Here is a 13,400-nt window from a genome sequence, read left to right as displayed (position 1 = left end):
GTTCTTCTTCATCAGCATAGCACTTTTGCTCTGTGAGACATCCAGCTTTGCAATCCAAGCCACCGGAAGTGAGCTTTAGAAAGCAAATCCAGCCAGCGTCCACCACGGAATGACCATGTAACCTCTCTTAACGCCGAATGAGGATACTGAGCCCATAAGTGCCAGTCCGAGGCCGCTCCCATAAGCACTAATGCTGGTATTCTCTCCGTTCAATATTCCCAATACGCCGAGGGTGGACCCTATGTGGCTAAGTAGGATTACACAACATGTGATCTCAGCTGTAGATTCTGCCGCTTTCAAGACTAGGAGAAGGTAGGCTGCGGTATGGTTGAGCGGTTGTGAGAGAAGAGATATAAAAGGGACCGGAAGGTACAGTACAGGAAAGAGGGTTGAAGCCACTTCCAAGCATTGAGGGATGCCGTACCGTCTAGCTGCCCAGGGGAATACAACGAGCTGGAGGGCCGTGCCGGACATGCCGACTATACTATGGAAGACAACTATTTCGCTCGGGGCGAGACAATTTCGAAGATCTGTTGGTTAATGTAATACCGATCAGCCAGGGCTTTGATAGCTTACTCAGGTCTAGTCCGTTGTTGAATTAAAGAGGCAATTGGACGTCTGGATTTCCTCTTAGCTGTTGTTTGGGATAGTGTAAGAGTTCTAGAAATAGCGAATCAAACGCAACAGTGTGCATGTTTATCACACAACAGGTCAATAGAATAGATCAAGAGGGGGAGAAGAAATGACTCTCCAACGGAGCGTGGACACTAATGTACTCCCTCCTGCACCTCTTGTACTTCTCTCATGCCACCAAGTAGAGCGGCTCGCGCATCATCGCCGTCCAGTCGGGCATAAATCTTTGTTTGACGTAGTGTACCCCAACTTAGAATGCGGCCAAAAGACAGCCGAGCATCAAGGGGGTCTCTTTGTTCGACTTGCGTTTCCTATAGAAGTTGTTAGGTTGAAAAAAGGCTTTTTAAGGAAGGGTAGATCGCACATGTAGGAACAAGGACGCAACGTAAACAACATCAACCACTAACCCGCTAGATATTATACTGGGCAAAGCAAAGGGGAACTTCTTCAGAAGCTCAATGCTGCCAAAGATCCTAGGATAATGTTTTGCTGGATTGACCAAGACTCTCCCTAAGGGAGCACCAAAGCCGGATCCAAGTGTCCACACAAACGGCAGAACGCTGAATGTGTATGGCTGGTATTCCTTCTCAGGGACCATCTCTGCGATCATTGTGTGTTTTGTGCCGGTATTACCGTTTACAAGGCCAAGCAAAACCTCGAGATGACACTAGGACGACCAGGTGCCGTGAAAAGCCGAATAGAAATGTGAATACCATCATGAGCCTCATTTCGAATAGCATGGCACGCTCGCGGCCGACGAAGTTCGAAGCCATGCCCCTTATCACACCCATGGTGCCTGCGCAGGTGGCTGTTACAGCAGAGGTGATGTCAACCCACTTCGGCACATCGCTCTTTGGAATGCCGACAAATTGAAGCATATAAGGCTGCTCGATACGTTAGCCATCGTTCTTTTAAAAATTTGAACTACTAACGGGGTAGTTAGAAGGTAAAAAAATATAAAACAGCATACCACATAGTCGTCAAGGGAAATGAGTACAGCTGTTAATAGAACACTAATTCAGCTGCACGCCTCCCTAGACACATTGCTTCGGACAATGATTTTTTGCTGTTATACATACCGCCTCAACAAGATGGCATCTAGCTAGAGAAGTTGATGAGCAGGTTGGGTATAGATACTATATCCCGAAAACTTACCTAAGAGGGTGAGCTGCTGTGAAAGCAGCTCTAACGGTCTCAACGACCTCGGGACTGCAGCTGAACGAAACCATATAACATTAGGACCCATGAAAAGACAAAGGCAATTCGGCAGCGACAACAATTTATTTCATAAATTTGTAGAGGAACATATGTCATCTTACAATTGGATAAGAAAAGACATGCGTACATGCTGTTGTGCGACAAGCCTGGGTCTCTACAGTGCTACCGTAGGGAAAGCTGTTCGCTACCTGGGGAAAAGGAAAACTGGAAAGAGACGAAAAGGTAAAAAGCAAAACAAATCTGCAGCTGGTATTTCGGTGTAATACACACAGCTGTTCAGCAATACAGGTTGTTCGTCTCGATTGGCGATATGTCCTTAACTCTCCGCGTATTCAATTTCCACATCAAATATCATAGGTACAGCTTCTAGCGGTCCGATCAGACTGACTCTGGCACTCAATTATCCAAGCCTTTGTTAATTGCATCCCAAGCTCCTCTGGCTGGTTGTGGATTGTGATTTATCCCAGAAAACCGATTACACACCGCTATCGCTAGTATACGAAATAGTGGATACAGCTACTGAAGACCAGAGTCCTCCTCGCGATCTTACACTCGATTGAATTAGCCAAGTTCCTAAAGAGGTAGCGAGAAACATAGCAACCAATCGTTGTTGAATTGAACTTTTAACCTTACTCATCCCATCTGGTTATTAGAACTGATATCGGGATTTTCCTACCTCCTATGCCCTTCGTCTCCCTTTTGCCCCTCTTTTTTCTTTATTTATACCCCTACTGCACCGTGATGCGCGTTCTTGGCCTAGCAAAGGAAGCCAGTAGTTGAATGGCTACGGTCTTTGGGGCAGCTATGGTAGATCGCCGATCCTACCAGGTTGATACAATCACTGCAGCCACATCGGATGATTCGGGGTGATGCCAAGAACCCTGGATAGGAACCATTTTGGGCGTTCAAGTATTGGAGGGAATAACAATAGAGAAATTTGATTCATTTATCTGTATGTATCACCTCAATTAGATTTAATTGTTATTTATTTCCCATTTTCTTTCCTTTTTTTTTTCAATCCTTTATTCTCTGGTGTTGATTGACGGAAACACACTGGGAGTAGTGACTATGAGGGGTGGGAGATAGATTTCTCCTATCACATACGAACTATCCAGCTTACTACTAGTACAACTCAGTGCCGTTGCATTTCTTACCAACATAATGACCAGTAGTTACTCACCACGCACCACATCATGTCGTTAGTAGTTTCAACGGGGTTTATCGGACTCCGAGTGATTCCATGGCTCAACAAGGTCGCACACCCGAATCATTTTGATGCCCGGTACGGACTACTGCAGCCAATGCCGGAAGAGGTGAGTTGCCATTTAAGATGACGTTCGGCTCTATGTAAGTGTAGTTCAGTAAGTAGCTTTGACACAAAGAAACAACTTGGACCTTCATCTAGTACAAGTGCTAGTCGGAATCTATCGATCTTTCGTTTAAGTACACCGGTGCACTTTTAGCGCAAAATATAGTACCCCAGATGTTAACAACAAGTAGTTCTGCATCGTAGCCTATTGTAAACACATGATGTATTAATAGCATGTGTGTTACGCAAAGAAGCTGCAAGATCGGAAAAGCAAAAAAATCAGGTCGTGCCCGGGATCGAACCGGGATTACGAGAATCAGAATCTCGGGTGCTAACCATTACACTACACAACCGCTGATTGATGTCGGAATATAAACATCTGATTATATAAGCCATAGTCCTAAATAAGTTAATAACTATTGCAAAACACCTATGTCAAGGGACCTTCAGGACGCAAAGTGTAATGAGGAACACAAGGAACAATGGCCCAGCCCTAATCCACGCTCATTTGGCACCACAGTGCCCTTACTCATATATTTTTCCCGAACTAACATTTATATACCGTATTTAAGTTATTTTCAATTTTTACTTTTAGTAAAACACGAACAAGGCAGTAAAAGTAGAAATCAAAATCGGAATTCTTGGACATTCGCTCGAAAATTGATTGAATCATGCGTTATCTCTGGACACGAAAGGCCTACCTCCTCACCGGAAAAGTGGAGTTGCAGTACATAAGATATGCAGATATTATTTAGTTCCCTAACCACTAGTCTCAGGCAAGGGTTCAATGATCTAGATTAGTGAATACCACCATTTGTATTCTCATTTATTCTCACTCCTAACTGTCCTAGAATGAGAATTATGGACTGAGAAAGCGAGTCCTCCTTCATAAAATGTGTAGCGCGTAACATCGTTCGCAAGAAAACAAATGCTAATTAATACCAAATCATAGCCAACGCCGCCGCCAACGCCAATGGTAAAGCGAGAAACAATCGAAATCAGACACGATAAGATGGGCCAGATGTTGTTTTCTTTCAAGTGGAGAGAGAAAGAGAGATAAGAGACCAAAGTCTTCATGTAGAATGTTCCACTTGCTCACGACATCTGCTCAGCAGGTGCTGCAAAACGGCAATCTCCCTGCGCAATGTATCGTTCTCCTCTTCGATGTTCCTCACGTGTGCCCGTAGGCGATCGCAGTGCTTGGTGTTCATATCCACCTCGATGTCCATCAATGCTGTTTCCATGGAGGCGAAGCCTGCATCTTTCGGCTTTGGGTCTATGAAGCAGCATCAGTAAAATGGCCAATGCAGCAGTAGACAGTTTGCGTACTTATATCCTTGACCTTGGTCATAGCAGTATTAGGAGAGTAATTCAAAGCCAGTGTTACTTCTGATGAGTTTGAACGACAGTCTTGTTCATTTGTTGTTAATTGAAATCCTTCATAGTGGAAAATAGGGCATTTATCATATTGTTGGCCAACAGGGCCAATATATGGTGCTTACCGATATCATTGGATTTCATAGAGTCGAGACTTCCTTGTGATTCGTGGGCTGATAGTCTTAGTAACCACGCAGAGTCGGGGTCGGGCGGATGGCCGCCCCGGAGTTGACTCGGCATATTGTAAAGTATCCGACAAGAACTGACAAATTGTACCCGCAAATATTCCGGGGTTGCAGTTCATATCGAACTGCTTAGTCACGGGATTATTTTGACGTCGAAAAGGTCAGTGTCGGGCCTTAAAAGGGCTTGGGCTGTTTGTTGTTGTTGACTTCGGAGTTAGGGCTGGGCTTCGGGATGTTTGTCAAGAAAATTGTCGGAGACTTCGCCACCGCGCATTAGTAACACTGACTGTAGTTAGTTACCAAAACACATTCAAAACTTCCATCATATCTCTCATGGGTGGCGGTTTTTTGTCCTTTCAGATTTCAAATATCAGCCTGTAAAGATTAACAATTGTTTTATTGGAAAATCTCTTAGATGGTCTTGTTCTACAGAGCCACAACGCCAAGTACGCCTTGGACTTCCGGTCTGGTAGCACCCTTTCCCGCTGGGAAGTTACCAGAAAGTCAAATAACCTAATACCTACGATAACGTCTATGTGTAATTTAGCTTGGATCCTAAATTCAAAGGAATCTATAGATTCGGCGGCATACCTGAGCAGTCCGGCTGCATGTTAGACTACTGGCGCACATTCTACCTCTTATGACGAAGACGGACATATCATAACACTACACTTTAATAATCCGCTGTAAGTATAAGATCACCTTGTGTTGGGCTTTGGAAGAACTCTTTTCCCGGATGCAATCTAGCTGCTTCTATACTTAATTCCTTTGTCTATTCAATATGGTCGTAACAATTCTAGAGACCTAAGTATTCGACCCATTTAGAGGATGGGATATGTAAGTTCGTCGTTTCAGGATGAGGTAACCTGACAATCTTTAAAGAAATCTCGAGTTTTCCCTTCTTTATTGAATGAGGGCCGCAGGCAAGTCATCCAAGTTAGAAACTAACCCTAAGGGCGCTGTGCGGGAAACACATCATACTAAACTGTGATCGACACGCGGTTTTAGTAAACCCCCCTGTAGATGATTAAGAATGACCTATGACTCGTCGGTAAGAAGGGGTAGTTTCTATCCTTCAATGGCTGCTATTAATGATCAAGGAGGCATATCAGGAATTTAACTCCGACAGTGCCCCGAGAGAATTGGAACCGACGTCTAATCAGAGCTAGCGATAAAAAAGCCTCATGCGCGGTCCGTTTCCTGAGGATGAAAAATACCAACTTCGAGAGACAAGATTCCAGGAAGCTGTATCCTCAGCAACTACCTCACACACGTCATTCTCTAGTTCATAGATTTCACCGCGCGCCCAGATCGCAGAGCATCTTCCACGTGGACCATACGAACCAGTTTGTCCTCAGGGAGATCGTAACCTCTTTCCTTTGCGCGCCTATAGATATACTAGATGGTCCCTGGGGAAATATTGAGACCTTTAGCAATACCCATAGTGTGTCCCCGCCCAGCGAGAGTAACAATTTGGATGCATAGTTCGACTGGAAGGAATCCCATGATTCTGGCTCGGGAGGTACATGGTAGCCAAGGGCCCAGTAGGCAGGTAAAAAGGTAGCTCGAATTCAAAACACCAAGATATGAGCGAGGTAGAAGGATATAGCGGTCTTCTAAAGAGTCATGTTTTGAATGAAAATCGTCAAAGCGGACATCTCACGTAGCCCCGAGGGAGATGTTTCATTGGTTCATTTGGGTGAGGTGGGACTCAGGCTCTATCCTGAACGAGAGAAACTTGAGGCCAGTATGTCGCCTTAAAATTTAGTCCGATACTGGAACTGAATCATCTGCGTCCTGACAACTACCATAAGGATTCAACAATTGAGCGATTTATTCCTTACTGTATTATTGGTACGTTCTCCGTATAATAACGCCTAACCCTTATAGTTTTACATATCAGTATATTAAAATCTTATTTTATTTTGAGAATTGTTCCGTCTAATAGAAGATTATGTTCTCTTGTGATTCTCTTAACTTACTATAGCCACAGGATAAATTAGTATGACGCCAAGCATATACTCCACAAACACGCAGGCAGTCCAAACTCTTATCATACAACCTCCAAGATGTCAGCTTATGACAGATTCACAGAATGTTTTTCTTCAGCTGTAGTCTCTCTCGGAGATCGTTAACTTTCGCCTTGGTGATAGAAAGTTCCGACTTTTGTATCCGCCTTGCACGCTAAGCTAATTCAGCACGGGCAATATCTAGCCAACATTTCCGAAGAGGCCTGAATAAAGAAGCAGAACACTTATTTGAGCATTTGCCCTTGTATTGTGACTTCTCAAAGCTAGATTTGTCTGCCTCAGGTTATGTTTAAATCGGCCATTCCCACTTGTTATCTAGAGCACTAGACACGGTAGCAATCATTCTAGATATGAGACAAGGCAAATATACGAGAATCAATTGTATTATTATTAAGGTGAGGATAGTATGGTTGTATGGCTTTGTACATATTCACTCACTCGTTCCTCTTTTCCTTGCAACAGCTTACTTCAATAACTCCTCTTATTCCTCCAATGACTGCAGATACTGTAGTCTTTCTTTCCTCTTTCTGACCCTCGAAATCTCTTCTTCTAAGCTACCAATATCCATATTCTCGTAATGGATAGCCGATTCTCTATCACGGCGTTCTTCCGGGCTATTTGATGGGTGCATATCTGACACCTTGTAACGGTGGGCATCGTCAGTTTCGGACGGTTGTAAATGTGAACACCCCGGTCCAGCTTCTCTAATATCTTGTACTGGGCTTCCTTTTTCTCCAGACGCAGGCATTGCAACCACTTTGCTTGGCGAATTAACGGTCTCTCCGCTTAACTCATAGACCGGTACTGGGAAGGGGCACTGGAATGTTCAATCGCACGACCGCCGGATTCATGAATGGCATTCCCATCAATCTCCAGCCGCATGCCATCCTTTGCAACAGGACATACTGGTCCTGGTCCCATGGGAGGCTGGCGTTCTATAACTTCCGACACATCCGCAGTGCGAGACTTACTCCTCAACCTCCGTCGGCGCAGGAACCACAACAGCGCAGCAATCAGAATAATAGCGGACGGAACAGCAACACCAATACCAGCTTTTGCGCCCTTCGAAAAACCAGACGACGTATTATTTGTTCCGGACACGTCCGATGTTATCGCTGTTGCTGTAGGAGTAGCTGTTTGTGTTCCGCTGCTTGTTGTGGTTGGTGCGCCTGTATCCGTGCTGCGAATCACCACGGTAGCATCACTCGTCGTCGATATCATTGTAGGTTGCAGATAAGACAAGGTTTCGGTCTGCGTTAAGAAGACAGTTGCCGGCCCCATTCGCCCCGTATCAGTTTCAGACGTAGTGATTATAGAAGTGATGACAGGAACACTAGCACTCTGTCTTCTATGAAGTCCTGTATGAGTCGCCATATAATCCGGATGAACTGGCTTGAGTCCATCAGGTCGCAGAGATCGAGGATTCGGTCTGGTTCCCCTAGAGCGTATTTATCAGCGGAATTGTACCAGGGTGTGACAGATATGTTCTGCAGTGCTGACATCGTTGGTCTGGATTATGGGAGCAGTTGTTCATACAGAATTCGAACTCCGGCTCTGTGCCAATGGAGGTAAGTCGCGTGCAGATACAGGCATAATCCGAGTGGGCGCATTTGTGAGCTAAGAATTGAGGGTCCATGCATTTGAGCTAAGGAGAGCAATTTTAGTTGGAGAGAGGAGGGATAAGAGATGGATTGGCATACTGCGCAATGGGGAATGGCTAAGAGGTAAGTTGTAAACTGTCCTTCTTGCTCATCATCTCGGGCAGAAGAAGGCCATTCATATTTAGGGGATACTATCAGGAGCTCCCTGCAAGCATGATACACCGTCATTATACTAAGAGAGGCTAAAGCGAAGTGTACCAGAAGCTATGTCTACTTGAATGAGCCACTGGCCACGCTACTGGGAATCGTTCACGGATTTCGCTACAACAAAGACAATATGGGCATGCAGTCTTAAACTGAACAACCCGGTTTAGCAACACGAACTAACTAGTCGAGTTTTGGATATTCGCGAATTTGGGAGTATTACAACTGTTAAAGTAAAGGAAAGGTTGAAACAAAAACAGAGAAAAACATACAACAGCCGGGATTCGCTGGTGGTCACCCACCCAACTACTAACCGGCCGGCGTGTGGCTTAAGTACGGCTGAGCGGACGGGAAGCCCTGTTCTCCACACCCTGTGGTCGTATGTGTCTGGATTGTGAATGAGAAGTTATATATAGGACTCCCCTCTTCCTCACCCAGCTAGAAAAAAGCTTCTTTAAGCATCCTGATAGAGCCGGTATGTGGCTTATATCCAGCCAGTAGTATATAATATCACGACCTCTATAGACTCGTGAGCTAGCACTGCATAGTATTCTAATATACAAGACCACTTTTTGGATTAGGCTGCTATTATCTTATATAAATATAATATAGTAGCTAGTTCTCTTACTCATGCTTAGTATTCTATAAAATTCCACCAATATGGTTGCAAGACTAATTTAAATAAGATAATAGTAATTGTTAGGCGCACCTTATAGCGCCTGCGGTTGATATTGTAGCGCGTCCCGCCACGTGCTACCCGCTGCGGTAAAATCCTTACCGCACCCCAATAGCTTCAGAAACCAGTGATCGACCTCTGTCATGGGTAACGCGGTCAGTCTTGATACCTCGGCCGATGGAACGGTGGAAAAATCTGGCCTTGGTAGAGTCACGCTTTCTGTATTTTAAAGAAGGGATTTCAGCCCTCTGATAAGGCTGGGCCATTCGCGAATCAGAAGAATTTGAAACCCTGCCAATTTTTTACATTGGACTTCCTCCGTTCCTGTGTTCACATATTGCTTGTTCTAGATTACCGACTAGTACTCTTTTAAATAGTTTGCTGATTCTATAGAGTACACTATTTTACTTGATATTATCTGCCCATCAATATTTAGATTACGTATTATTAAAGGATCCACCTGTATAGGTTGAAATTATACACTGCATACTAGATCATGAGAGTAAATTCACCATCAATGTGAGTGTCTCTTATAAGTTCTAGAAACCATCTAGGCTGTTCTTGAAGTGTTGTCTCTTTTATCTCCGATTGTCCATATCTCTTAGGCCTGGTATTGTATCGTCTGCTATATAGCTAATAAAAATGTCATGTGTAAGCTGCTCGCCCTTTTTCATTAGGCTGCTGCTGCCAAGAAACTGCCCACTTGTAGTTGTTAAGGCATATGAATATTCTCGCATTGCTGATACACCAGCTCTTTATGGGTTACTTTGCACTCAATCAGGCAATGAATCTAAATGGGTGACAGTTTAAGATATCTTTAGACCCTTTTCCAAACCGTCACCAGCACAAACTGTACTTGACCTGATTATGCCAGCTTGGAGGCATCCGGCCGATGGAAGGAATAGGTATGATGTGGATGAGCGACTGAATGTTCTAGGATAAGGGCATATACGAAAGTTCCATCCCATGAATCAGGGGACAGAAACTAGGAGTCATGATCTAGATAGGAGGGGCTTTAACCAGGGATATGAACAAACCAGGAGAGTCCTTGAAAATAGGTCCCTTAAACAAAAAACACGTGGTGTCGTTATTATATGATATGGGATATACGTAGAGCCAATGGGTTGCGGGTAAAATAGTTCGGAGTGCGAGACGGCGCAGCTTATTTGTAGCTATTAGTTAATTTAGCTACATAATTGGGGATGGTCAAAGAGCTACTGGGGATCACGATAATTTTCTCTCTACTTAATTATTAGCTGCATCTAATTTCAAAATTTCTGAGTTCTAACTCCCCCTTAATGGTGTTCACTGTATGTGTCAGTAATTCTATATATTCCGCCAAGATATATACTGCATCAAGGACGGAGAATCATAACAGCACTTAATATCTATTTTTCTAGATCAAACATGGCTTGTAGAAATAAACGAATGTGTGATTTATCAACAAGCCGTGTATCTGACAGAAGAATCCCCCTACCTCTTAAATCTCGCATGCATCACAACCTGTCTGAAGAACAAATCCAGATAGAATTGTCATCTTAATTCTATCACATCTACAAAAGAGTACATACGACCACAGGGTGTGGAGAACAGGGCTTCCCGTCCGCTCAGCCGTACTTAAGCCACACGCCGGCTGGTTAGTAGTTGGGTGGGTGACCACCAGCGAATCCCGGCTGTTGTATGTTTTTCTGTTTTGAAAGTTTTTGGTATATTTTTGCATAGTACCACAGTCTTCAGTCGATATTCTTATATATTCTAATTACACCTTGACAATATTACTGTTAATTGCAACTCAGAGAGCCGCAGGTGGCCGGAGCAGAGGACTGGGTTTCCATTGAACGATCTACTACCATACACGTTGCCCTATGTAATGGCTGTAACAACGTTTATTTACGCAGGTCCTCCTTGGTTAGGTATTGCAAAATGCTAGTTGTAAGGCTTATATGACGAGGTTATTAATCATGTGGAGCAGTTATATTATATTTCTAGAAATAATGCTGCATAGATGTGATGGAATGGACCCTATATGTCTGATAGTTCGGCAATTGTAAGGAATATGGCGTTGTCAATATCGCCTTAGAAAAATATATATAAGCCGGATACTGTAAGTCCGCGAAATCTATCGAGTACATAGTCTTCACTAAAGGTTTTGCAGTACTGTAGTTCGGAAAGATGAAATCTCCAATGTGCTTTGTTCTCCTAAATCTTGCTTGATATTCAGACTTGGCCACGCCGCTCCGGTTCCAGATCATGGCTTTCAACAGCTTCTAAATGTCCCAGCCTCGTTTTGCACAGAATACTTCTCTCGAACCGAACCTTATTAACCAGATTACCGTGACCTTTGCGACCGTAAGGTCGACGGGTCGACTCTGTGGGTGAGAACCTACAGCCGCTCCTCTTCCGCAATGGTCTTGGTTCCACGATCATGGGTTCTAGAAATAACGATTGGGAGCGTCAGCATCCTGAATTCGTCCATCCACACAGTACTGACTATAGCTGGCTCCTGAACATGCGCTGGAGCTTCGCTGACTCCCACGTTTATATCGAGGTATGTTCAGCCACAAGTCCTAATCCATTTCAAGGTCCTTAATTAATACTCAGTAGGAAGGCGGGTAGACATACTAAACCACTATCCAAGAACTACCAACCAGTAAGGAACTTAGCTCTTGAGGTAAAGTTCGGGAGTACATGGTGCTACAAGCGGTTAATAGGGCAGTGGCACTCACAAAGAAAAAAAACAATCTGCATGACTGAACAGCGAGTAGAACCGGGGCATACATTGCAAGAGGAGTTTACGCAACTGAATGCAACAGGTAAGTCACTGGATCACCTTCACAAGGATGTAAAGCAGGGCGTTGATCTCATTCCAAAATATTTAGCTATCTATCTATTTATCCAGATTCCAGAAGCCCATATAGAACTAGGTTAACCGAGCTAGATCCCTTGGTAGTTTGGGCCCCCAGCACGGAGATGTAGTGGCTTCCCTCAAACTGCTTGAGTCTTGGAAGTAAGGCACACCTCAAATTTCCGCCCAATTCTATCAAAATAAGGTTCAAATAAGGAGCATAATAGGCAAGCAACTTGCAAGCATTTCACCATATTCTCTGTGGACAGAAAAAAGATAGAATTTCCTAAATATCTCTCGGAAGAAGAGCACCAGCTCCGCCGTTGTTTTTGTGGTTATTACAGATTGTCGGGTCCATTTTAGAGCAGATTGAATAGATCAGAAAACCGAACGAGGAGATGAAGACCAGGGATGCTGGTCGATGGAACAAGATAGAGATTCAAAGCCACAAGTAAACTGTCTGACACCCTTAGGACCGCCTTTCGGGCCTGAATTTCAGAGCTCACAGGAGGAAGTGAAGTACATTGAAAGAATTAGAGCTAACTGGCCCGGATACAGGGTATGTATTGAAGGAAGTCCACGGACCGATAAATGAAGAAACTACAAGTGAAAATGGCGGGATGAGTGAGATCTCAAGATTCTCATCAGGGGTGTAGAGAGGCAAAGAGCATCTGTAGTCTGAGGGAGATTGAGGTGAGTGGAAGTTGTCAGCCAGTCACGAGGCAGGCTCTTTTCCTCGTGTTCAGGAAGGCCACCATCAACATCTACCGCCTGCCAATATAGACCTAAAGTGGTACAGTCCCCCTGCCTGTGATACAAGGAAAGACCACATTTCTCTTCTACGTTTAGGTGCTTGCAGGTGAGCTGACTGCAGGGTTAAAAACGAGAGCTTCCGATAGAGGTGATCCTAATCTCTCCACGGCGGAGATCCCCAGAGGGCCTCTCCCGGCACCAGAAGCGGGAGATCACTCCATCTGTTGGATCCTCACTTTCCAAGAACTTGCTTATTATCTCTCTGATCTCTGCTCAGCCTCAGCCCCTTCTGGTCCCTCCGTGTATCTTTCCCAGCAATGTGACTGATCTTTTCCCAGGAGATGAAGTGACCATAGACAGTCTAGAGCAACCACATTCTCTTCAAGGTCCGGAGCACGGCCAATCCTATGCTGGCCTTTAACTTCCATTAACATATTAGGTTACTCTACTATTTCCTTGAAAGGTTATGCTACTATTTAATTTACGCCGAACTCCCTCGAAGTTCCTCGAGACTGAAAACTTCAAGCTTCTCCTTGAAGTTTTTCTGGGGACTCAGAGAGTTGACTTCG

At 44.3% G+C, this 13,400-nt stretch overlaps 3 protein-coding genes and 1 non-coding gene across 4 annotated transcripts; all 4 read right to left on the bottom strand.

The window, feature by feature from the left end:
- Window positions 1–767: 767 nt before the first annotated feature.
- BDW43DRAFT_310296 (uncharacterized protein) lies at window positions 768–1,243 on the bottom strand (the record flags this gene model as incomplete). The annotated part of the gene is made up of 2 exons (XM_032046897.1): window positions 768–944; window positions 998–1,243. 2 exons carry the CDS (start codon window positions 1,241–1,243, stop codon window positions 768–770), a joined length of 423 nt encoding a protein of 140 aa, XP_031901106.1.
- A 2,198-nt stretch (window positions 1,244–3,441) lies between these two features.
- Window positions 3,442–3,513, bottom strand: BDW43DRAFT_t95. The gene has a single exon. It is a non-coding gene; the product is annotated as a tRNA-Gln (tRNA).
- Window positions 3,514–4,052: 539 nt separating this feature from the next.
- Window positions 4,053–4,762, bottom strand: BDW43DRAFT_58706 (uncharacterized protein). Its single transcript, XM_032050272.1, has 3 exons — window positions 4,663–4,762; window positions 4,490–4,570; window positions 4,053–4,436 (listed from the first exon to the last, which is right to left on the bottom strand). The coding sequence occupies exons 1-3, from the start codon at window positions 4,679–4,681 to the stop codon at window positions 4,234–4,236; spliced, it is 303 nt and encodes a 100-aa protein (XP_031901105.1). The 5' UTR covers window positions 4,682–4,762; the 3' UTR covers window positions 4,053–4,233.
- Window positions 4,763–7,233: 2,471 nt separating this feature from the next.
- BDW43DRAFT_310294 (uncharacterized protein) lies at window positions 7,234–7,973 on the bottom strand (the record flags this gene model as incomplete). The annotated part of the gene is made up of 2 exons (XM_032046896.1): window positions 7,234–7,513; window positions 7,558–7,973. The coding sequence occupies 2 exons, from the start codon at window positions 7,971–7,973 to the stop codon at window positions 7,234–7,236; spliced, it is 696 nt and encodes a 231-aa protein (XP_031901104.1).
- Window positions 7,974–13,400: the final 5,427 nt, after the last annotated feature.

The sequence above is a fragment of the Aspergillus alliaceus genome (assembly GCF_009176365.1).
Source record: "Aspergillus alliaceus strain CBS 536.65 unplaced genomic scaffold BDW43scaffold_17, whole genome shotgun sequence".
Taxonomy (NCBI): domain Eukaryota; kingdom Fungi; phylum Ascomycota; class Eurotiomycetes; order Eurotiales; family Aspergillaceae; genus Aspergillus; species Aspergillus alliaceus.
This window is presented reverse-complemented; position numbering and strand designations above follow the sequence as displayed.